The following is a 25,159-nucleotide window of genomic DNA, read 5'->3' as shown; positions in this document are numbered from 1 at the left end:
CATCACCGAATCAGTGATGCTTCATTTACTTTCAAATTGCTTTTGCATGATCTGGTACAATTCAAGTCTAGTTTTTCACCATGAGAGGGATTTTAGTAGCACACTGAGATTTTTTCAGTTACAACACACCAAAGAGATGCTGGAATCTGCTGGGGTTCATCGGCTCCAACTACTGTGAAACAGCCTCACTTTCAGAATGTAGAAGTTAACTTAATTCCTGGAGAATGTGTTGGTCTTTTTCAGTGTGTAAGCATTTTCCTCTGAGGAAAGGGAAGGGCAACAGAACAAAGATGCAACCTCAGGCAGGATACAAAGGTGAAGAAAGGACTCAACAATAACAAAAATCCCCAGCAATGACAAGGGTTATTTGCAAGATCAAATGAAAGAGTTGGGAGTACCATCCCCAGCAGAAAGCCCTGGACAACACGACTAGAGTCTTGGCAAGAACTATGTGTGCTGTGGAGATAATATGCTTTGCCAAAGAACAGAGGATTTTAATCTCCAAGGCACAGCCCAAACATGAGTACTTCAGAAGTTTTCCCAGAGTACCGACTCAGTGGATGTCAGTGCTTGTCCAAATGAAAGGGTTTCTTAATCTCTTTTACTGGCTTTTCATCTCCTCCTTTCCTGGTTAGAGCAAGCAAGGTCATCCATTATTTGCCATATGCATGATTTTTGTGGTGGGACAGCTGAAAAATCATGTGACGCTGCCCCAGGAGCTGGTGCTGCACAGGTTTTCATTACTGAATGCACCAGAGCAGGTGTGTGCAATACCGTGGTATGGGGCCAGGTCTGCATGTGGGGAGACATTTCTGCAGACTAAAATAAAGAGATGGCAGAATGGACAATATGAAGGACATTTCCATGTACTTCTATTTGTCTATTTTATCTGGAAATGGAGGGAAATAGAAAACTGTACATTTTAAAAGGGAATTAAGGTTCATGTCAATTTTGTGCTGCCTGTTTTGCATGATGAGTACAGTAGAACGTTTTGTAGGAAACCGAACAAATTTAATTTTTTTTTTCCCTTTTCCTATTTTGTGCAGGCGGGGACTCAGATCAGCCTGGCAGATTTATCACTTTCTGATGAGACCTGCACTCTGTGGTACAACCTGTTGCCTTGCAAGCAGAGTCCTGGCAAAAAAGCCAGGGAACAAAATGATGAATACATGTTTCTGTTAAGAAAGAAATCACAGTCATTGGACTCCCTGGACTTGGTGAGCGGCATGTTGGCTATTACTGTGTTAGCAAGAAAAACACCGGAGACTCCAGTTGTGCTGTTGCATTGTAGTCATTTGAATGTGTAAACTGCCCTCCTCTGAAGGTCCAAGGCTCTGTTTTGCAGGCATTTTTGTCTCGGGTGACTGTGTGAGCAAGGCCTTTATGGGGCCTCAGACAGGAGTGGGGAGATGGCAGATGCTTTTTACTGGATACAAGATTGCACTTCCAGTTTGAAACCTTGTGTTTCTTTTTAGAAAGAATGTTATTGAAGAGCTTCCTCAAGTGTGTCATTGTAATATGTGCACATTAAAAATTGCTATTTAGTAACTATTTGAATCTGCATGCTCAAAGCCATTGCATTGAACATGCTGCTTATGCAAAACATACTAACTCTTCTGGATAAATAAGCTTTTCTGCTTTAATCCCTTCTTAAGAGAACTGCATAGAAAATGTAACTTTGAAGAGAACCCTTTTTTCACCTAAGAACATTACAAGTATGAGAGGGAAGATGAGAAAAGACATTAAAGTATGATAGGAGCATATTTGATTGCATTGTCATTTTAAAACCAATTGTTTCTTATTGAGATTTACTCTGTATAAAAGTAATCATTCAATGTGCTATACACTGACAATTCAAACCCCTTAACCTTGTCATCTGGGGATCATTGTTTCTGCTGACATCAGAGAGTAGTGGGGTAATGCAGCTCTTCCAAGAGTTGTCATAACATTACCTGTTATGTAGCATTCAACTCTGATTTCATCTTTTTCCTTGTGAGCAGGATGCTGTGTCAGCTCTCCTGGAGAGGACATCTGCTGAGCTGGAAGCAGTAGAACAAGAGCTGGCTGAAGATGAGGAGAAAGAACAAGAGCAAAGGGCCTCTGAGGAAGACTGGTAAAGACACTTTTTCTCCTTCACTGTTCATGCCTGAATGATTCAGCTCATTCTTCCATTTCTTAGATAAATGAAAGGGCTGTACTTTTGGAGATCATAGAGTCATAGAATGGTATGGGTTGATAGGGATCTTTAAAGATCATGCAGTCTAATACTGCTGCCATTGGCAGGGACACCTTCCACTAGACCAGGTTGCTCAACACTCCGTCCAACCTGGCCTTGAACATTTCCAAGGACAGGACATCTATAGCTTCTCTGGACAGCCTGTTCCAGTGCCTCACCACCACTGGAATTGGAGTATCTTGTTCTCTTGTGTGGTCAATTCATTCACGTTCTTTTCGGTGTACAGTGTCTTGGCTGCTCTATGAACTCCTACTGCCAATGCTCCTCTAGTCCATTTACATCTTCCTGTGAAACCACTTGGGCTGTGAAGCCACTGGAAGTGTAGCAAAATATCCAATATTAGAGTTGCATTAATTGGAACAGGCAAGCAGTAGGATTTGAAAAGAGAGCTGCTGTCTGACAAAGTCAGTGTGGGTGTGCTTCCATTGATGATCTAGTTTTTGAAAAAATTGTGAACTTTCCCAAGAAAGAGATTTCTTGCTAAATTGCTATTTGAGTTCTGTTATTGTGCAATTTTTTAGCTACAGTGTAGAAGAAAATACATGCTTTATTGGGGGGGAAGGGTGTGGTGGCTTTTTTGTTTTATGAATTTATAACAAAAGTCCTTCAACATTATGAACATAACAGCTATTTAATATAGCGCAGTGCTGTCATAACAACCTTGAAGGTGAACTGTAGTAGTGCTTGCTGGATTTTTCTGGAGGCCGCAATGAAATGGGCCTTCACATCAACTTAGTGGAAGCATTTGGATAATAGTTGTTTTCCCTGTCAGGAAAACGCATGCCCTACACATGCATGTGTGCAGATCTGGGCTTTCTGGTATCTTCCTCTGGTGAGCTTTTTCAGTTTCAGAATAAGCCTGGGCTACTTCTGTTCATACAGGCTAGAGATGCTGACAGAGGCCTCTGATGAAATTGTGGATGAAGAGGAAGATGGCCTCAAGCTGGAAGTAGAAAGAGACTGTAATGATGACGTGGGGTTACTCATGGATGCACCAGAAATGAATGAAGACAAAAACAGAGAGAACAGTGATGAGGCCCAGGAAAGCCAGCAAGCTGCTGTAATTCTAACACTGGTGAATATCTTAAAATTCACATTCCTGCAGTATCTTACTGTGTCTAAAAATCTATTTCTGAGCAATTAATATAGAAGTCTGCTGCGTCTATGCATTTACGATTTGATGTGGCCTTTGCTGTAGCACTTGTCAGTATGTACATGTAACAAAATTGGTGTGGTCACTTCTGAACTATGGAAGAGGACATTGGACAGACATGCTAAGCAGGACTTCTCCATCCAGGGCAATTAACCAAGACTCTCTATCTTCACTTTTTTTGTTGCATATGGAGAATGTTCAAAATACAAGAGTAGTTCAGTAGCTTCAGCTTGTACCTATTTAAAATATTTTTGTACATCTGTTTCATGCTTTCCTTTTCTTTTTTTCTGATTCGTCTACTAAACGGGAAAAACACATGACAAGGGTCAAGATCTTTAAACCAGCACAGGGATTTCCTTATTTTTCCCCCTTATTTTTGGGCATGAAGTACAAGAACTGTCTTAGCAGAAGAACGGACAAAAGATTAATGAACAAAAAATTCCAAAATGTGTTTTAAAACTGTGTATGCTTTTGAGCTATTGAGGGCACTATTGTACCCACACACTACATAAAGGAAATTCTAGTTCCTTGTTCTGGGTAACTGTTGTTTTTTAAATTATATTCCACTTTCTTGAAAGCACTTTTAGTAAATGTTTATCCCTGATGCGGTAGCACACTCTAAGAAATAAAATTTTTAGAATCTTTCTGCATCTTAATAAAAACACTCTTGCATGTTAAATCCACAAGTTCTGTAAAATAGCAGAGGTAAAAAGAAGAAGAGTGACATCTCTTTCCTTCAACTTTGTGACAATACAAAAGTTTAACATCTCAGTGGACTTGCTGGAAACTGTAATTAACTTCCAATTAATGTGGCAAGATGCCAAATGAGCTAAGGCTGTGGTATTAAAAGGACTGACAGTCTGCTGGGTAGCAAGTGAATATAGATCAAAGCCCTAACTCAGCAAGGGGAGACAGCAAGGATGGCACGTGAAGGTTAGAGACACACACAAGTGCTTTGCTAAGCCTGGGCTGGGTGGACCCAGACAATGAGTGAAAGACATCAGACTCCACTGCAGAGCCAGCCACAGCATAGATCTCTGTATGCCACATCCTCTCAGAGTTGCTGGTTGTGCTATTTAGGTCACTGTATTTATCACCTGCACTGTGAAAACCATGAACCTCATTAAATTACCCAAGCTGAAGAAAAAACCCCAGTGCACGTCAGTAATATTGGATGTTCCAGCTGTTGCAGAGCTTTGTCTGGCCTAGCAGCCAGGATGATTGCAGCGCTCAAGCACAGACTGTGCCACCCACAGGGATGGGGGCACTTGAGGCTCCCTCTAGCATGTGTGGGACAACTCTAGTAGGCAGCAGGCTGTGCTGAGGGACAGCAGCCAGCAGGGTCTTTTCCCTGGGTTCACAAGGCTGGTGAAGCTCTGGAGATTGCCATAAAGCAGCCCTGCTGCTGAGGCTTGGGGATGTACGGCAGTATGTCTGGAAGGACCTGGGCAGTGTAACTTCCCCAGCTGCCCCTTTTCAGTGTGCATAGGCACTGGCATGGCAGAACCTTGCTCTTCTGCAAATGCCAAACAAAATAAATATAAATGTGCAATAATCATAATGTCTGCAAATGGCAAAGCAGAACATTTCTTGCACTGTGTTTGCATCAAACCATCTGCCAAGCAGCAAAGGCCTTTCTGCAAAAGCTTCGGCTTTACTGGCTACAAAGAGTACCTTCAAAGCCTCTCCACACTCTCTTAAGCCTCTTGGGAATTTTGTATTTCTTTACTTGGAATAGCTTCTCTGTAAATGCACAGTGCTTTTTTGCCGCTGGTCTTTTTCCATCCACTGCAAGGTAATGAGAATGCTCATAAAATCTGAAGGCACAAAAACTATGTGGGGGCATGTATCTGATTATAGTAAGTCTTATACACTAAATTCCTTCTCATAGGTTGATAAAGAGACTAACACTGAGGAATCAGTTAATGAGAACACAGCAGTCCGGCCCAAGGACAGAGGCAGCTGGAGCTCCAGACAGCGCCCCTTTGTCAGGAACAGCATGATCGTGCGCTCCCAAACCTTCTCACCAGGCGAGCGGAACCAATACATCTGCAGGGTAAGGGGAAAAACACTTGGAAGGAAGAGCTATTAACCAAAGAGTCATTTAACTTCTTGGGAATGAAGCATTAATGACACTGAGTCGTGTACCAGTTTTCCTTGTGAGAGGCAGAGCCTGTGCTTCCTCTAGAGTGTTTCCCTATCTGAGCTGACACATAGTAGAATTGACTTTCAGCAGAGTTGCATACTCTTGCAAAACACCTCTACTAGGGCAAAAATACATCCTATTGGAGAGAAATAACAAAGATGCCTTTGCTGGCTGTCTGCAAAAACTGTTTCTCTGCATGTCAGCAACTCCACACTCTTGCAGCAAAACAATTTGTTACAACATGAAATAGAATTCACTGTAAAATGCCACTGCATTACCATATTTTAATAATGCAACCATTTAAGGGTAACAGTGTGGAAAGAGCTCAGTCATCAGTTTTAAATCTTGCTTTGTATCTCAACTGGTTTTAAACCTAGGCAGCCCAAATCCTGCTGTAATTGCATCTTTGAAAGATGTGCAAGCGCTGCCTCGGGGCTGGGTTTTAAACATAGCTTTGGCAGCTAAGTTCTCCAGTCTCCAGATCTATGGTAGCATGGGAAAACAGATTTAAATTGGGAGTCTTGCTGCTGCTAAACTAACTATGAAAATCATGTGTTTAAAGATTTAAATGTGGACTACCAGCTCTATAGATTTTAGTCACGGATACCCTAGAAAAGGCAGTTTATTTTGATCTTTAGTTTCTACAGGTTACTCATACAAGTACGTTCCTTTTTAAAAAAAGGAATACTTATGCCTTAATTCCCTAGTTCAGTTAGAGGCATTTGCCTTAATCATTTGAGAACATTAGAACCCATCACTTCTCTGTGATTCTCATTGGCCTAAAAAAAAATAAATCTTTAGTCAATACCGATGTACTTAAATAACTATTCCATATACCCTCCAGAATGAAATACAGCAGATTATTTTCTAGCAATCTTTACATAATTTGGCTAGATTACTGGCTGAATTCAGAAGCTAGCCTTCATCTTAATTCCTGTGCTGGAATTTAATTCCTAAATGGAAATTAGTAGTATTGGTGAAAAAATATCACCATAGCTTGCTGCCTATGTAGATCTTCAACAGGAAGTAAAACTAGTTGCTACAGTAGTTTTGTTAGTGTAAACTTCTGAGGTTTTTGCATCTGGAAGAGTATTGGACTTTCGTAGCTTTGAACATTGCTACATACCTGCTACCAAGAGCCAGAATCAAAAAAGCCCTTACCTTTAATAAACCATTCTGTTTCCCATTGCGTATGGTATTGCCTGGAAGCAAAGTACCCTGTGCAAAGAACATGTTTGCAGATATATCGAAACGCTTGTTGCCCACTGCTGAGTGCTCCAGAGTGGGCACTGTAGCTGCATCCAAGTTCACAAAGAGGGCTGAAGAGCTGGGGTCTCCCCAGCCCCAGTCCCCAGCTTGCACCACAGGCATATCCAGCCTTCCTTGCATTATGGTGCTCTACGAGAGGAAAGTGCCTGTTGGACACACTCTGGTAAAGTGCCAGCTGCTCTCTAATCAGAAGAGATGGTTTGGCTTTAAGAGAGCACCTATGATGTTACAGAAAACAGAGGTCTTTGAGGCCTAATGGACAGAACCAAAGTCTGTTGGTGCTTTGGAAAATGTCCCTTGAAAAGTGCCTAAAGAACATTAGTGATAATGACCGCCTCTCTGTATCAAGGAGTGAGCTCCCAGTAGTGGCTCATGGTGAAAAGACAGATTTGTCTCTCAAGAAGTGTACTTTGTATTGCAAGTGGTTGTATTTCTGACCCCCAGCTCCCAGTCAGCCCTGAGTAAGCACACTTTAGGGCCCTGGCTTTGCTTACTGAAATGTTAGCAGAATTTTTCCTTTTTTTTTGTCCTTTCCTGAAGAGGTGAAATACATATTCTGCAGAGAGATCCTTCTGACCACCTGTTGATGCTGATGCACCTAACAGTCATTCTGCACCGATGTGTATGAAATAATGTTAAAGTTATGAAGAAGCTACTGCCTAGCTGTGGCACATAATTTTAAGAAGCAGGAAGTCCTTCGGAAGGAAGCTGTAGGCACACCTTTGCTTGTTACAATTAATAACAATACAAAAACACTGCTTGTTGGACAGGTGCATGTCTACAGTAATTTACCTTCCCTGTAGTAAATTTGTTAAAAGCCTGCCCCAGGTAAGTGAAATCCATAATTTGTATCTGCAGCCAGACAATCATTTGTCAGTACATCATAACCTTCCTTGCATTCCTAAAGAGTCTTACTATTCATTCAGTCTGATCAATGGTGTCGTGGTGTAGGATTATAATTTTAGAGTAGATGCTTATTCGAGTTGCAAACTTGTTAACTTTGTTCCAAGAATATGACCTGCACATATATAAACGCTGAGGTTCCCTGACTGGTTCTACCAGTGCAGGTGTATATGCAGATGAAGGTGCTTTATATCCATTTGTTATGTACATTTTGGCAGTTGAATCGCAGCGACAGTGACAGCTCCACCCTAGCCAAGAAGTCTCTCTTTGTGAGAAACGCCACAGAACGACGGAGCCTGAGAGTTAAACGAGTAAGTGCTATGTTACCTGGACATGGTTTACCTGGACAAGATGAAGTATGGGGACACTGGGAATACCAAATGACATAAAGGATACACTTTATTTCAGGGATTTTAGCGAAAGCAACAGAAGTACCACAATTCTGTCCTGTAGTTTCATGTTGAAATACCAACATAGCGGTCTCAGTCCAATGTCATCTCCCCTCTAACAAAGCCTGTGTTGTTTTAGTCATGGCTGAAGCCAGCAGCATGACACTGATGCTCAGCTTCGTGGTATTTCTTGTTGAATTTGAGCTTATTGTTGAACTTGACTTACTGTCAAAGGGATCTGGGTTAAAGAACATGAATATTATGAAGTGACACAAGGTGGCCTATGCTGCACATAAGTCAACACCAGCAACGTACATCTTGAGCAAATTTTGGTTAAGATTTCGAGGATTTAGATGTCCTTTTAAAGGGAATTTACTCTCCACCAAAGTATTCAAGTAGCAAAAGGACTGAAGAACAAGAGAGTAAGATTCTCTTGCATGAAATTCATTCTTACATGAATTTAGAGTTATATTTTCATTTTAATTGTAACTAGAAAAATAGTCCTTTGGAAGCCTTGTTACCAAGTAGCAGGATACATTCTGCATAAGAAAGAAAAGTCTGGGATACTGAATAGTCTGAGATGGCTTCTCCTGCTGGACATGCTCCTCATGTGAAAAGACACTGAACTGTGAAAGGACAGAAAATAATGTGAAATAAGCTGAAGAAGTGCATGTTCACAGAATTTGTAACATTATGTGTTTAGTTAGGCCATGAAAAAGCAAATATTTACAAAAATAAATAATGCGGTTGAAATCTGTGGGGAGTTCTGTGTTGTGTTGTGCCTCCCAGCAGTGTCATCCCAGGGATCAGAATGGGTTTTTTCTTTTTAACCTGTAAATATATCATTGTGCACTTGGTTGGAGCATTTATTTTTAGCTAGTGACTAATAAAAAATTCCAGGATAGGTGAATTCTTTGACTTCAGAAGAAATGACTGGTAAACCCCTCTTCTCCCAAAATATTTGAGCTTTTCTGCCTGCAGTTTGTCAAACTCTCCACCAGCCTCTCTAGGTATTAATCTTTACTGTTCTGTCTCCCAAACGACTCAGCCTGTTTGCCAGCCAATCCTGCGAAGAGCCGCGCAGGAGTGCCCTGGACGCACCTCCCTGGACTTGGAGCTGGACCTCCAGGCGTCACGCACAAGACAGAACCGTCTGAACGACGAGCTCCAGGCCTTGAGGGACCTCAAACAAAAGCTCGAGGAAATGAAAGGTAGAGGAGAGGCAGACCTTCCTCTGTGTGTGCTAGAGGATGAACGTTTCCAGAAACTCTTGAAACAGGCTGAAAAACAGGTATGAGCAGCATTCACATGCGTGTGAGTAAATATGCCCCGACCTTTGCTAATTTGTTAACGATTTTGGTCAATGATGTTAAAAGATTTTTACAGAAGCTCACATTTGACTAATTACATCTCTGAATTACATAGTGTAAACTGTTTCTTTACTGATCAATACTACAACATTAAACGTAGAATTTGAGGTAACATTTTCCTAGTGCCCTCTAAATACTTCAATAAATCACATTAGAAACTCTATTGTTTAGAGTAATAGTTATGGTTGGTGTAGTAAAATAGCGTTCACTTAAAAGCTGGTTTAGAATTCTCACATCCCAGCCATGTTTTTCCAGACTTGCACATGCTTTCTGTCCCTCAGCACTGACTGCTTTGCAGTCTGCACAGAACTCGTAGCCAAAAGATTCTCGTAGAAGAGTAACAGATAGAAGGAGCAATTACCACTGCTTAGAGTGGTAGGGGCATGGGGAAAAGGCAGTGGCTTATTTCTTCATGCAGGACATACTTGTTCTAGTTTTGGCAAAGGAAAACCAAATTCTGTTCTCTACTTAATGGTCTCTTGAATGTTTCTAGTATATATGCACTGCCATGAGGTAGTAGGATACCCCCACATGATCAAAAGACAAGAAACAGGATAGAAGAATGAGATGCAACAGTGAGAAGTTGGGATATGGAAAATTCCAACAAGATACATTAATAAGTTAGATGTTGTGGGGTTTCTATTATGTTTTTGGGAGGTTGTCTGGTGTTTTAAATAGTTAGGGAGATCATCATCTGGAATAGGGCCCTGGAGAGGTTGTTGGAGGAGTTAAAAACCTAACCAAGTAAAAAAAGCAAAACAAACCCACCCAACCTGCATAGTTGGAGTCATTCTAAACCTAACTGGTCAAGACCCTGACTACTCAGCTCTGGCATCACCTACTGTGAGCAGGAGGTTGGAGTAGACACCTTCTGTAGGGAGCCCCCTTCCCATCCAAGTCAGTCAATGTACATCAGTTTTCAGTGAGGGGAGGCTGTGAGTGACAGCCAGGAGGGATCTGTGCTCCTTAGCTCTTTATGGATGATTGAGACTAGTGTTTTGATACACCAGGTTATTCAGAGTAGTAAAAATGGGAAGTTTTAACAAAGTGCAGAGGCCCTTCTCATACATAAGCAATAGTTATTGGTTTTGTTTTTTGGGTTTTTTTTAAAGCTAAATGTCAGTAAATAGCCTTGAGTAGAAGAGGAAAGGATGATCCTAATATTTACATTTACAAAGCTGAGCTCTGAATTAAATGTTAAGAATGAGATATGCCATATATAAGAGACAAAAACACAGGATCAGCAGATGTCAAAAAGCAAGTAAGACAGGAATTGCTAAGAAAAATACTTGGAACAAAACATATCATTGCTTTAAGATCTAAATAATATTATGCCTGTGCTATAAACATAGTTCATTTTTGATTTCCCTTTTCAAAGTGGATGATAAAACTACAGAGGGTCAACAAGGATAGTCAAGGGAGGGAACAACTTCCATGTTAGGAACAGCTAAGTAGCTACAACTGAAGTCCATACAACCATGAGTGAGGTGGAAGAGAGCAATTAATCATGGTCTTGTATTCTCCAAGAAGTAGAAAATTGAACAGATGGCAGGTTAAATGCAAGCAAACATAGCGTGACATTCAGAAACTGTACAAATGTTTTCAATGAAACATTGAGTGCTGCAAGTTTTCATTGGTTCAAAAATTATGAATTTATTGATTTTCTAAATTCTTGGTAGAAAAATGCATGTAATGACACCACATATTTCAATAAGTCCTTGACTGATACATTAGGAAATAAAACTTTTTCCCAGCATGCTCTCCCAATTCTACATTTATGTCCTGTTGTGTCTTCTTGTCCCTCTTTTGGCATCTGCTGTTGGCTATAGTTAGTGGAGTACTAAAATGACTATAAAACACTAGCAGAGTTTAGGGTGAACATTGGTAAGTGTTTTGAAAAACGTTGGGCAAAGATAGTGTAGAGTTTAACCTTAGTGTAACTATGTTGGTTTTTACCATGTGAATTCATTATGTGAATTCGATCTAAACTTTTACCCATAAAAATAGTAGTTTAAAGGAAAGAAGCATAGCTAAATTTATGTAGAAGTAGATGGTTTATATCTAATGCTGGATTCAGGATAGAAATCATAATTTCTGAGTGTTTAATTTAAAACTACTCCCATTCTAAAGCTATTCTCTCTAGAACAGAGTATGCCTCTGCAACATTTCATATTATGAATCCTTTGGATTTGTGCTTTATTTCAGCTGACTCTTCCAAGGCAGGAGATAGGTTTGTCACATTTTGTATGGCTGGTGTCAGCGATCAACACCATTACACACACTCTGGTGAGGAATAAGGGTAATAATACACATTCCTAAAATATATGCAGGCAGTAGCACAGCATTTGAGTCCTCCTTCCCAAGGTAAAAGTCAAAACAATGATCACAGTCAGTCCACCTCTTTGAAGAGTGCTTACAAAGTTTCTAGAAGTGTTTCTACCCTTAAAATCATTGCAGCCTTCCCTTGCAGAGCAAAACAACCCTGAGAGCACTGTACTATGTTGTCAGTGTTTCCCCTTGGGTAAGCAAAACACAGCAGCCTAGAGAACATTGTCATAGATTATTTCTCAGATCCTGCAGGCATTATAATGGCACAGACTAATGCAGCAGCTGGAAATGCCAGAGAAATTGAGAGAGTCTCAAGTGAAAAATGAAACCACAGATGTGGGGGGTGTTGAAAATCAGTGGCTGCTTGCTAGCACGCAGTTACTCTGCTTGAAGCCAAATCCATGGACCCCATGCCTCCCCTCCCATTCCTTCCACACCTTCCTAAGTGCAGCAAGTATGTAATGCCCACTAATACCTGCAGATCAGAAAACAGGGATCATTCTGTGCACCAGAAGCATTTTCTCATTTAGATGGGATGTTTGTGAGAAATCACGCAGTATTTCAAAGTTTGGGTCTTAAATCCTCAAATGAGTAAGTTTTCAGACACTCTGAAGTACTACTGCTGTTTATATCCAAAAAAGATTTCTGTAAATATATTCTTTATTTCTTTTTAGTACATCATTTATGTTGAGATAATATGTAATTATGTCATTTATACCAATAAGTATGTCCTTGTCGCAGTGATTTGGTGTTTAGCACAGTTAGTTTTTCTTTGGATTCAGTTTTTTCTATGCAAAACCCACAGAAGAACAAGACAGGAAATAATGTTTCAGCTCTAATTTTGGTAGTGTTTCTTCTTTGTCATCTTAAACTACCTTAAACTTAAGCTAAGCCCAGATACAGACATTCCTATCTGACACTTATATTTGCGACATAAGTGTCGTGAATGAATGTTTTAAGGTCGCTTAAAGAATCTGAGATCATAGTGTTGCCAGGGTGGGGGGCTACGTCACCACAAAATATGCCAGATATTGGGACTTAGTGAATGTATGGCCATTGTGTTAGTGTCATTTTCTGTATTTTGTATAAAGCACTGAAGAAACATGATGTAAATATAAGCCTGGTCATGTACATACCTTCTCATATGCATATTCCTAGAGACATTGGGCTGAAATCCAGGTTTCTCTTAGAGCGTCCTGAAAAAATAAATGGATTCAAAATTGAAAAAGGGATACATGGTAATAGAGTAGGAAAACAAGTCATCTATGCTCTTAAACCTGAAATGCCTAGAAAGTAATCACAAGAATCTCATGTATAGTTAGGGAAAGGATAAAATTAGAAAATTTTGAAATAATGTATGTTTAGTGCTTTAATGATAAATATTAATTAGGGGAGTTGGTAAAACATATGGCCAGTGACATATGTAAGATTAATTAAAACATTATCAGTTGTAGATTGCAAATTTATGTTCACTAACTAATAAAGAAAACAATATTTATAGATTAACTTCATTCAAAAATCACAGCTATTTTGGAGTTGGGGATTGAAGAAGTTAACAGCAGTACAAGCTGCCTGGATTTTGAGCGAGTTTTTGAAAGGGTGATGCTCTTTCATGTAAAATATTTTCATACAGAAACCAGAGTGTGTTTCAACAGACAGAGGGTACCACTATCCTGCTGTGAGCAGCTTTCTTATAACTACCCAGTATGAAACTCATAGTATGGACTAGCTCTTTTGAATTAGCTGGTTTTGTTGTTTAGGAGTCTACTGGGTTGAATTCAGAACTGGGATGTGAACTTCCAAGTCACAAACTAGCTTTGAGGATTGCTGTTTCAGGCTTGCAAATGTATTTTAATTTGAGGTAATGAGCAGCATTTTCAAAACTCTAAAAAATCAAAAATTAAACTCTCTACAACTTTATAGTAGTTTAAGAATGTGAACTGCTTCTATTGAATTTTGGTAGCTGACAAAATTCAAAATGCAATAAATAACATTTGTCTGACAGCCTCTACAGCCTAGAAATAAAAACTGCTCGCACCATGCACCCCACATGTGATGTGGGCGACAATGCATTTGTTACAGAACTCACCTGGGTATGAACAGGGGTCATTTATCTAAGAAGTTCAGGTGACTGCCCACCTAAAAGGAGTTTCTGTTCAAATTATTGGATATTCAGAAATCCTTGATAAAGTTTTTAAAGCCAAAGCACAGCTATTAATAGCAGTCTTGTTGCTGAAATGGTGGATGGCAGAGCTGCAGCTGTCCTGTTGATGCTTAGTAAAGACCTAAGTAATAGAGCCAGCAATACTGAGGTACAGAAATTCAGTAACTTACTGTGGGGTTTGTAGCTGCTCAGCACTGTTCACAGAAGACCTTTGATCTCTTGTTACCACTGGTGTTCTGTTCACTTGCCTTGGCTTTTACACCTCTACAATGCAAATTAAAGGAGTGAGTCTCGTGCAAAATAGGTGCTATGTCATGAATAAAGGCACAAAAGTTCATGTTCCTTGCTAACATGGTCAACAAAACCTGAAGGTGGATTTTGAGAGCACACCTTCCCTACTTTTTTCTGTCTGTCACTTTAGAGTGGGTATAGGCATATTTCCTGAGAGGTTTCATCAAGAAATAAAAGTATTGTATATGGGAAGAGAATCAGTGGCTCATAGTTCTAAAAAGATACTTGGATAGACAACATGTGTTCATACAAATTTAGGTATTGTCTAACTACAGCCCTAAGAAATACTAGCATTTACAAAACCGAGTAGCCACCTGTGATGGCATGGAATTTGCTCTATTTATTTTTTTAGGAAAAGCCCCATTAGCTTATTTTGTGGCCATGGCTTAGGCTTGTGATGTCAGTCTTTTATCTTGCTGACCTTTTATATAGAAATTATCATAGATTCATTTAGGCTGGAAAAGACTTTTAATATAATTGAGCCCAACAGTAAACCTGACACTACCAAGTGTTTTGCTTGACACAGAGGCATCTCACACTTCTTTAAAATGAGTTCATTATCAGCAAAATACAGTTGTTTTTCTTGATACAGGCTGAACAGTCAAAAGAAGAGCAGAAACAAGGTTTAAGTGCTGAGAAATTGATGCGGAAAGCTTCTAAGGATGTGTGCCGGCTACGGGAGCAGAGCCAGAAAGTGCCGCTGCAAGTGCAGTCATTCAGGTATGGCCTGTTCTGCTTTTCACGCTTTTTAATGTAGTGAAGTAACACCAACTGTTTCTAGGTATAATCAGACATGCTTTGTAGTATTAGGAAAAAGTCCATATGGCTTTGACTTGCCAGAAACATCAGAGAATTTCTAACATGTCTCTAAGGTGGAGTTTCAGAGGGCCAAGCCTCGGTGACCTGCTCACGTGGCAGTTCAGAGGGTGGTGAGGAAGCTGAGTGTCAGACCCCTGTTGGACATCTGCTGCAGACAGGCATGTGTGTGGCTCTTGCTGGAGCTCACCTCACCCACAGCAGGTTGACAGTGGGCTTTAAGTCATGGGAGCTCTTACAGTGATGGCAAGGGCCTGAAACTAATCGCCACTCAAGGAGAAGTAGGACAGGATACAGCTCATCAGGAAACTCATTAACCACTACTTGTGCCTAGCTGGAGACTTGCTATTGAAAGATCTTGAATCCCTCCTCTGTTTTGTTTCCCTTTTTCTTTTGGTTGTGAAGCAACCAATTAGTTGAAGCAATTAATGAAGTGTTCTTGCTTAGCATAAGCCAGAATGAACACTATTTATCTTAAACCTTAATTCTAAATTCCTAAAAGACTGGCCAGTAAGTGGCAGGGCTTGCAGCCCGGAGACACTTCTGTATAAAAATAAATATACATCTATTGACTGAAAAATACAGCGCTTGCTCTTGCACATAGACAGTACTGCAAGTTAATTTGTTTTGTTTCATCAGTTACTACACGTTTTAAAGTTTGAACTTTGGATTCCTTTATAGGAAATTTAAATCAGCTACTAATAAATGTGAGACTTTTTTTTTAACCATCTTTTGTGAGCAGTTGGAGTTATCCATAAGCAAGTGAGGCAGCATGTATTGCAAACCACAGCTGTAAGTGATGCAGAATTAAAGCAAGAGAGAGGAAAGGGGTTCCTCAGCTAAGATGTGTTACAGCTGAGTTATTGATCTTCAGTTTGTAATGCAGAGCATCCTGAAGATTTCACTTTTTTGTGCACGTCTTGAGAAAGGGTTTTGGTTGGTGCTGGTCATTTAACAGTCATCACAGACAGACTACTGCCTAAATCTACAGGAATGTGTAATAGTGCCTAAAACCCTATTCCCCTGCAAGAAGGGTATCAAAAAGCTTCATTTTCTTTTATTTTCTAGTCACCACACAACTAGGAAGAGTAAGCCAGTTTAGGTTGATTTTGCTCTGAGCTACTGTTTTTCATGGGAACTCAAGCTTCACCAATGGAAAACATGGTTTAGTCTTCTGGATAAATACTTACCTCTGGAGGCTGAATTGTACATGCCCTGCTAGTTGGACTTGTTACAGTGCTGTGGCCTCAGACTAATCACAGAGGGACATTTTTAAAGCTCTCAAGAAGAATGACTCTTCTGAACTTTTATTTTTAAGCCCCCAATACTCCTCTTCTGCTTTCTAGCCTGCTGCTAGGCAAGCCTGTGTAAACTTGTTATGCTTCAATAATGTCTCAGTTTGTAGGTGACAGAAATGGTAACAGCACAGGGGCAGCAACTGGAGAATGGGTTGACAATTCTGCTTCTCTGAGTCTTGCCCAGACATGAGTATTCCCCCCTTGCCCTTTTCCTATGTCAGGATAAAATGATTTATTTTGCCTTCTCATCCCCCTACTGAAAATACCATCATTGGAAATTCAGTGACTGGAACAATATTTCAGTCTTATCACTGCAGTTATTAATGAAATACTGGTATTTCTTCTCTTTCAAAATTGGAACTGCTTTTTACATAAATCTGCATAAGAAGGTAATTGTGTCAAAATGCCGCATTTGTTGTAAATAAGTTTTTTTGCGTATTTTCCAAACCTATGTTTTACAGAACTATGCTCTAATATTAGCAACTCTACAGCAGATGACATTAGAGCCATGCCGCAAATGGTAAAAAAAAATCCCTTGTTTTCTTTTCTAATTTCAGGGAGAAAATAGCATACTTCACAAGAGCAAAGATCAGTATACCAGCTCTTCCAGCTGATGATGTATAATTATGCATTTTCATTGAAGTGTTTTTCTACTTGTTCATCTCTTTTCAGATGAGCTTTGTAGTTCCAGTGATGTGCTTTCAAAGATCTTCTATTTTACATTCACTATTGATATGTTGATTTGTAAAATACAGTAAACTGAATTGTTGTAAGCTTAAAAAATGGCAAAAAAAACCCCAACAAACAGAAAACCAAAGTAGATTAATTTTGGTATACTGATGCTGATTTTGTACAGTTTGTGTGTATTGCGTCTGTGTTTTTATTTTGTAAAGATGGAACGAAGGAACAAAGGCTGTTCTAAGCATCTATCCTGTTGAACTGCACTGTGTTGAGAAAAATTATGTTCAACAGACAGTGTTTATCTTTTCACTATTTTCATGTGAGCAGACTGTGAAAATGGCTGTTCTGCCATGCAGTACTTTTGTACAAGAGTGTAACTTTTATAGTTTAAAGTTAACCACAAGCATAAGCTCCTTTCCAAAACATCCAGGCTGCCTCACAACAGCTGCTGATTAGATTCATCATCCACGATGTAATTTTGTTTCTGAAAGTAAATTTCTTCTGGTTTTGTTTTTTAATACTTTGTAGAAAGATACGGAGTTCAGAGTTTAGTTTTGTGAATGTACAGTACTTTAACCTGCACTAAAAGGTTTCTTGCATCTGCGGGAGAGTGAGAAAGGCAAGGCAGACAAGTAACCCTAAAAACTTACTTTAAGACTACCAAACGGGGCAGCTGCTTTCTGAACAGATGAATCAAATTCAAAATACCAACACTGAAATTGAAATAGTTATGCCCACTATGCTCTTAAAACAGAGTTTTTTCTGTTAATCATTTGTCCTAGGGGGCTGTCTGATTGCCAGCTAGGAATACAGATTTGTGTTGTGCTAGGTTTACAGATCTGAAGATGCTTCATTAAAGTATTTATACCAGAAAAAAATCTCTCACATGGTAAAACTCAGATATCAGAAGTCCTGTTGGTAAGGTAAACCCTTTCTGAAAAAGAGGAGCTCCTTACTAGAAGTCTGCACAAATTTCAGTACAAGAAATACCAATTTTTAAAATATACAACTGATCCTGTATGCAGTTGGGGATGCACAGGTTTAATGAATAGATGTGAATGGCTTGTTTCAAATGTCTTACGTGCTTCTTCCTAGCAGGCTGCTTCATCAGAAGGCAACTTGAATGCCTTCTGTTAGAAGTTCAGAACATTGGATGTAGGTGTTGAAGCAGTCCCATCTTGGTAAAGCAGCTAGGGTCATCTTCTGTGGGTGCTGTGTAAGTAGATGGATATTGCAGAGAACAGAAAAAATTCATTTTCTACTTAGTATGTTGCACTCAGATGTATTTCATTCACTGGCTACAGTTTTCTTCCTCAAGCAACAAGCCACATTGCATGGACTTCACCTTTCAGAAATGCTATAATTACTTTGTGAGCAAATGAAAACAATATAACTACATTGTGGTAGCAGTTGTCTTAGATTCAAAGTGACAATTCTGTAATGACAGGCCTCTGTAACACCCAAGGGTTTTCGTATGCACAAATACATCAGTTCACTGAAATACAAAGCCAAACATGCTATTTTGAGCAAGATGACTGATCAAACATCCTTTATGAATGCCCCCTTTGTTTTTTGTGTCTTGGGTTTGAGATAACATTCATGTTTGAAAGGTCAATTAAAAAAAAATCTGGAATTATTTAGTGTAGAGGTGAAATGAAGGTTGACAGTTTCAGCTTCTCAATTTGATTATATAAGGTGTTTGTAGAATGATGTTTAGAGGTCTACTTTATGATTTTTCTTTTATTTATTTACAGTCTTATTTATGTTCTGTTTAATATAGTTCAGTTCTGGCCATAAAAATATTTGTTATTAAGGATGCTATTGTGAAAAATACTTCAAGGTGTTTAAATTCTTGCCCAGTTAGCTGGTTTTTCTCAAATGTTGAATAATTTTCAAAAAAAAAAAAAAAAGGTATTATTGTCTGATTTATAAGCATAAGGTGAAGTCAAAACTTAAGTATTGCTGGCTTCAGCTTACAAAATTCCTTTAAAAATGAGAGACTTATATGTATTCATGCTCTTCATTTTCCAGATTGGTAAAGTTGAACATATTTATAGGCGGCTTCTAATAATTCTGGGTTTGGAGTTTGGGGTTTTTTTAACTAATTCAGTGTGTAACACTTGAAACACTCAATAGAATAAGCTACAATAATGCATACAAATAAACTCCCATCAGTTTGAAGTGATAAATATTACTCTTGAAGTGAAATTTATCCTGCACAGCAGGGTATAACAAATGTAATTAGTTCTATTGCCAGGTACCAATGTCACTGCAGTTGCATATATCAAAATGTAAATATTACTGGTACAAGAATATTTAGCCAAATGAGCAAAGTTTAGCAGAAATTGTAATAGAACACAAATCAAATAATTTTAAGATTATTTTTCTTTTTACTATTGCTATGTTTATACTGTATTAAATATCAAATGCTCAGGACTGAACTAAATATTTAATCAGGTTATATTCTGAATGTGTTTCTGTTGTAATTTTGTCTGTAAGAGTATGCAAGTACATTACATAGATTAACTTGTCTCTGCACTTTTCATGTGTTTCAGTGATTGGAAAATACATTTTTTTAACAAAGCTCTTTCCCAGACTAGTGTTTTATTTAGTTCTTTTATTGCTTTTCTATCTCTTTATATGGTCTTCGCAGAAACAGATGGCTGCTACAACTTTGTCAATGTAAAATCATGGCAATTTATAGAAAGTTCACATCAATCACTGACAGCTCTAAGGATGAGTTATATGGAAACTAATTCATATACTTGAAGTTAGTTCTTCACTTTCGTGAAGTAAAAACTGCACCAGCAATGAACTCAGTTGAGTCTCCTCCAGCCAACAGCTCATCATTGCCCAGAAATGCTAGCTTTCCTTGGAGAGAGAGATTGGGCAGGGATGGAGGTGGTAATATTCTCTCTCTCACCACAAAGAATCTTGCATTATGTTACATAATGTCTGAGAACATTTAGTTTACTGTAAATTATACAGGCCCAGCAAACTTCATTCAAGTTCATTCATTGAACTTCATTCGTTGAACTGCATTAGGTCTTTGTAATGCGTGGTGAACAGGTGCTACAAACTCTTTCAGACTTTAACTAATATTCTTTTGTAAAAAATACATCGTCTAAAGCAGCCCCAGTAGGAGTTCTGCTGTTTAAAATATGGCCAAGTCTCCATGCAGGCCTAGAGATTAAAAATTTTATACTCACTCCCCCAAGTCATACCACAAAAATAAAATTTGCCATTGATCAGACTTGGGAGAAATACAGTGGTGGCTTAGATTGCCATAGCTCATCAATTCATGACAAGTAATTAAAAGTGGAAATAGTGATTAAAGGAACTACTCAGTAAGAAGGAATCCCACCCCCCTCTTGTAAACAGTAACCAGTTTGTTCAGCAGGTCTTTCCCTCTTACTGTAATGCAAGCAACAAGTCGGAAAACCTGATACCTGCCCTTTTTAAAGTCTTCCTTTTCCAATTTCCAGATGCTGATGGGCATCTTGTATATCTGCCATTGCACACTGCTCTCATAAGTGATGGTCAGATGATAAGCAGATTGTGGAGAGGAGTAGAGATCCCCCTAGAATTAGAAGAAATCCACCAAACCAAGCACTGAACAGTGCATCCCCTATTTCCTATCTGGGTAGAATGTCTGGGATGCTGTCATTCCAAATCTCCTGGATTACAGTGTAAGCAAGGGACAGAGCCTCCAGACATCATCTGAAGTATTCCTCCAAGAAGTAACAGCTTTTTTTGTCTTCTGCACTCCATCTTTAGGCAGTCCAAACCAGGACCAGAGATCACAAGGCTCAGAACTCCTCATCCATTTTATGTAGCTACTAAAATCATGGAAATTTTGAATTCTAGGAAATAATAAGAATCTCTGTTCCTACATCATTTGCCAGAGTCTTGTGCTCCAAAGCTCTAGTGCATTTATGTCTAAGTTGAGATTTTTCCAGCCTGGTAAGTAGTTACAGGTACCAGTTAAAATCCTTCCTAGCACAGACAACAGAAATCCAGCTAACAGTACCCTGTGTCTATTTGCCAAGTTGATTGTTTGCAGTCACAGAAGCACCAAACTTTTGCAGGCACTGTTCAGTCATTTGTCATACTCTGTCATACATAAGCACAAGTTAAGCATGAAATACTTTCCCCCTTCCTCCTGCTTTGTGTTGCCTGGTTCCATGTGCACTGTTTGGGGGACTGGAAAGTGGTGTGGTAAAGCAGTAGCAGAATGGTGTGACCACGGTAGGGCTCATTTTTCGTTTGTTTTTTTGAAGAAAAACATACCTTGTTTTCCATCAATCAGCTGAAGCTTTACAGCAGTTTTGCTGATTTGGCATCTCAAAGTTTGTTTTTAAGTTCTAATATCACATGGATGCACTTCCACTTAGAGCAAACGATGCTGTCTGCTTTGGGGGCAGTTGCATGTCATGTGTTTAATGTCAAATCTACAGCAACATGTTCCAAACATGAGTGAGGATGCATAATGACTCAAGACCTGTGTCAGAGGAAGATAGCTACACTGGTTTTTAAAGCAGCATTTCTCAGCCTATTTGTGGTGCATAAGGTAAGCAGGTGCCAGAAACACTTAGAATAACTTGTATGGGCAGTTTAATGTGGCAGACTGGAAAAACACAGCTTGCTGGGTTTAAGCACTCCCACCATCACCCCCCACACATAAAAAGACAGTTGCAAAGCGGCCTACAATTTCAGAAACCTACTATTTCCAAATACACAGAAAAACCATTCTATGCAATGCAGGTATTCAGACCGTTTAGGATTGGAAATCTCCTCTAAGTTCATATGTCACTGCATCAGTCAAATGGAAAATTGCAACAGGGAGTCAAACTTTGAGGCTTATTTCATTGGTTACATAAAAAAGGAAGCACATTTTGTTTGAAATCCAAGCTGTAAGAGAACATGCATATTCATTTTAAGAATTTTACAGTGCATTTAAGAAAGCAAAAGCACCTTTTCTGTGCAGTCTGTGAACACTTCAGCAGTTTGCTGCAAAACAGTTTTAAGCAGTTCCACCGGTGAAAAAACACACCACCTTCCAATACCAGTTTATGGCGAAAACAGACATAAATGTAGGAAATCAGCTGGATAACAACAAGTCCTTTGAATTACAACCAGAACAAGCTTCTGGCTTGCACTAGGGTTTGGAAAAGATAGGGCAGTATTGCTGTACTGCTTAAAACCTCCCATTTTAAGGCCTTGTTTCCGTTTCCAAGCATTGACACTGATCCTGCTGTTCTGCTACTGCATAATGGACTGAAGACGGATGGACTTCAGTAGAACAGATTGTGCAATTAAGTAGGGATCCTCCTAATATAAGACAAAATCCAGCAAGCCAGCCAACAAACAATGCTTCCCCAAAATCCCACCTGGGAACAACATCTGGTATGTTCTCATCCCAAAATTCCTGGACTGTGGAATGGGCAACCCAAGAAACTGGGACAATAGCTGTAATCCCCGATATCCAGAAGAGCATTCCTCCGAACAGCAACAACCGTTTCTTTTGTTCCTGTTGTCTTTCACCAATTTTCAAACAGTCCAACCCAAATCCTGAGAGCAAGAGGCCTAAAAGCCCTGAGCCATTGGAAAAAAACATCAAAATCCTAGAAATCCTGAGCTCTGGAGGCAAAGCTAGGAAAGAATCGAAGTCCTTGCATTGCATTCCGCCTTCTTCCTGGACAACACAAGCTTGCCAGAGTCCCATGGTCCAGATCTCCAGTTCATTTAGCTCCAAGTTAAGGTTTTTCCACTGGGGTAGATAGGTGGTGAGACAGGACAGGACCCATCCCAACAGAGAGACCAATATGCCACTTAATTGCATCACTGGTTGATAGACCAATGCCATTGTAAGAGCAGAGTCCTTAAAGCTTGAGGAGAAAGGTCTCCCCAGCAGTTCTGTACCAACTGCTACCTTGAGTGATGGTGGAAGCTGTGATGATTTTAGGTCTCTGCTGCCCCAAATATAAGCCCTTGCTATTAACCCTTTGCGAGCTCTGAAACACTTTTTTGTTCTTCCCGAATATAAAGTTTCACATAAAGGACGAAGGACTTCACTAAACCATGAGTTAGGCTTTCCGATAAGGATTTGATCTGTTACCTTCCAATTTGCTTGGTAAAATTATATCCCAATGCCTGATGATTACAAGCCTGAGGATGAACAAAGAGGGCTCTATGACCCCTCACCCTAAAACACAACAGAAATCTTTGTGCTTCAATACGGATTAATTAGATTTTAAGTGGTGATAAAAAGGCAGCTCTGTGTGCAACAGGACTTCATTGTAATAGCTAAATTTGAGATTTCAGGGATGTAAATCAAGGCCTTGTAAAGAAAGGTAGACTGTTTGCCTATAATCTTTATTCTTGGGCTTCCTCAACATACATAATGGCTTGTCTTCCACTGCCCTGTTTTATGTCCTCAGCCCTGTAAAAGACACTTTGTAAAAGATCCTTATGTTTCACGTTTTCTACATTCATTTCTTTTTAAATGGGCTTTGTTTTGACTCACTCTTAAGGGGAAAAGGAGACGGGTATGGTCAAAGTACCTGGAAAATGAAATCCTAGACATCCCCTCCACCATAATGAATCCAGGCAGATCATCAGCCAGCGTAAACTTTACCTGCCCCAGGACTTCAGCAACACCATGGTAGCAGCTTACACCAGCTCAGTGTCACCTTTCCTAAAGCCCATGTCCCAGATGGCACACAGGGTATATTCACATAGTATCTAACAACATTTGGCACGCAGTGCTCCCAGGGTCAGGAATGCCTAGTACACCTTTCTGATCAAAGCAAGATACCATTATGCCATTACCCCATTAGGAAACCCTGCTTTTTCCTGCTCTCATGTCAGCTAACCTTGTGCTTGTCTACAGGGTCAGAATGAGAACATCTGTTTGCTGTTTCCCTGTGCACATGTAACAGCACAGCCTGTCTGGGAAGGAGCTGAGCAGCGTGAACACATCCACATGAATATGACCCAGAGGTGTTTTCAAGAGTCTTTCTTGATTTCATTTCCTAGATGCGATAATGTATTTATCCCTGTGTTTTAATTCTCAGTTGCTCAAAATGGGTTATATGATGGGAAAACGTAACACTGATTTTGAAGGTTTCCAAAATCCTGAATCATTATCATGGGTATCATTAAGGGTATCATTAAGAACTGTCACTGTGAGATGATCTCTTCTTCCTCATTTTTATACCAAGTCTTAATTTCAAAGCCTCATTTTTTTTTCCTGTCACAAGCTGCGAAGAACCAACAAAAAAAACCCAGAAAGATGATCTATCTCCCTTTTTCTTGTGTACCAACCCATTAGTTCAACAACTTACACTTGATCAAAAAATTTCTATGCACAAGACCAGAAATCACCAAGGATAGATATAACTGACAACACTGGGAACAAAGTGTTGCAAGCTAGCCTGTAACTTTGGCCATCCACAGGGCATAAGAACAATAAGACAGATCAATCCCACATTCATTCAGTCATTCATTCATTCTCCAGACTGTAATGTCATATTTGCAGTGTTGTTTGTCTCCCCTTTCTCTGTTCAGAGCAGGAATGCTAGTTCTGGAAATCCTTGTGACTTTCAATGAGAATCTCCATAACAGCATTTGAATCATTTTTAAGATAAACAACCACAATTTAGGAGTGATTCTGCTCCTTCGGGGGCTACATGCTTATCTGACTTCAAAATCACAGTTACTGAAAGACTATTATAGAAGCCTGTTGCGCTTCTCTTGACTGTGAACACTTAATATTTTCTTCTCTGCTCTTAATTCCAACAGTCAATGCAGTCTGAGAGCACAATATCAGGACTGTGAAGTCCATTCATTTTGCAAATGTTGGCTGCAATGGGCACAGTACACCAGCCTTTAAATTATAGCCATCAGAAGCACTGGGACTGCTGCATTAATAAGATCTGCCAATTAAGTTCTGCAACTTACTATTAACAATGCACTAACTTGGAGCAAGTAAAGCTTCCTTACACTATTCTGGATAACATATGCAATCCTTGTTCTTTTGGAGGGGAGGAGAAGGTAACATTTGCCTTGGCATTAGGATAGTACCAAGATCTGAAATGCCTTTACTTGGAACTT

General features: G+C 39.5%; 2 protein-coding genes, 1 long non-coding RNA gene and 1 pseudogene across 8 annotated transcripts in view; 1 reads left to right on the top strand and 3 right to left on the bottom strand.

The window, feature by feature from the left end:
• Positions 1-19,627, top strand: part of WWC2 (WW and C2 domain containing 2) — a 96,090-nt gene extending 76,463 nt beyond the window's left edge. For all 5 annotated transcript variants that reach the window (XM_066185927.1, XM_066185923.1, XM_066185925.1 and 2 more), the window contains 8 exons: positions 1,047-1,217; positions 2,001-2,113; positions 3,119-3,311; positions 5,281-5,445; positions 7,926-8,018; positions 9,145-9,387; positions 14,842-14,969; positions 16,921-19,627. In XM_066185927.1, coding sequence (XP_066042024.1) covers positions 1,047-1,217; positions 2,001-2,113; positions 3,119-3,311; positions 5,281-5,445; positions 7,926-8,018; positions 9,145-9,387; positions 14,842-14,969; positions 16,921-16,987 — 1,173 coding nt within the window. In that variant the 3' untranslated portion in view covers positions 16,988-19,627. The remainder of the gene's footprint in view (positions 1-1,046; positions 1,218-2,000; positions 2,114-3,118; positions 3,312-5,280; positions 5,446-7,925; positions 8,019-9,144; positions 9,388-14,841; positions 14,970-16,920) is intronic.
• Positions 8,535-25,159, bottom strand: part of LOC136291153 (uncharacterized) — a 32,539-nt gene continuing 15,914 nt past the window's right edge. For both annotated transcript variants that reach the window (XR_010721436.1, XR_010721435.1), the window contains exons 2-4: positions 14,129-14,222; positions 12,931-12,990; positions 8,535-8,722 (exon numbers count right to left, since the gene is read on the bottom strand). This is a non-coding gene — a long non-coding RNA (uncharacterized lncRNA). The remainder of the gene's footprint in view (positions 8,723-12,930; positions 12,991-14,128; positions 14,223-25,159) is intronic.
• Positions 20,572-21,098, bottom strand: LOC136290468 (claudin-22-like; annotated as a pseudogene).
• On the bottom strand, positions 22,257-22,910 carry LOC136290620 (claudin-22-like). The gene has a single exon (XM_066184979.1). The coding sequence runs from the start codon at positions 22,908-22,910 to the stop codon at positions 22,257-22,259; it is 654 nt and encodes a 217-aa protein (XP_066041076.1).

The sequence above is a fragment of the Chamaea fasciata genome, unplaced genomic scaffold (assembly GCF_029207755.1).
Source record: "Chamaea fasciata isolate MVZ Bird 193981 ecotype frontalis unplaced genomic scaffold, bChaFas1.0.hap1 SCAF_6, whole genome shotgun sequence".
NCBI lineage: Eukaryota > Metazoa > Chordata > Aves > Passeriformes > Sylviidae > Chamaea > Chamaea fasciata.
The sequence above is the reverse complement of the archived record's forward strand: the minus strand, read 5'-3'. Positions and strand labels throughout refer to the sequence as shown.

Excerpts from the sequence above, each read along its gene's own strand:
- LOC136290620 (XM_066184979.1), bottom strand. The coding sequence starts at position 22,910 with ATGGCATTGGTCTATCAACCAGTGATGCAATTAAGTGGCATATTGGTC.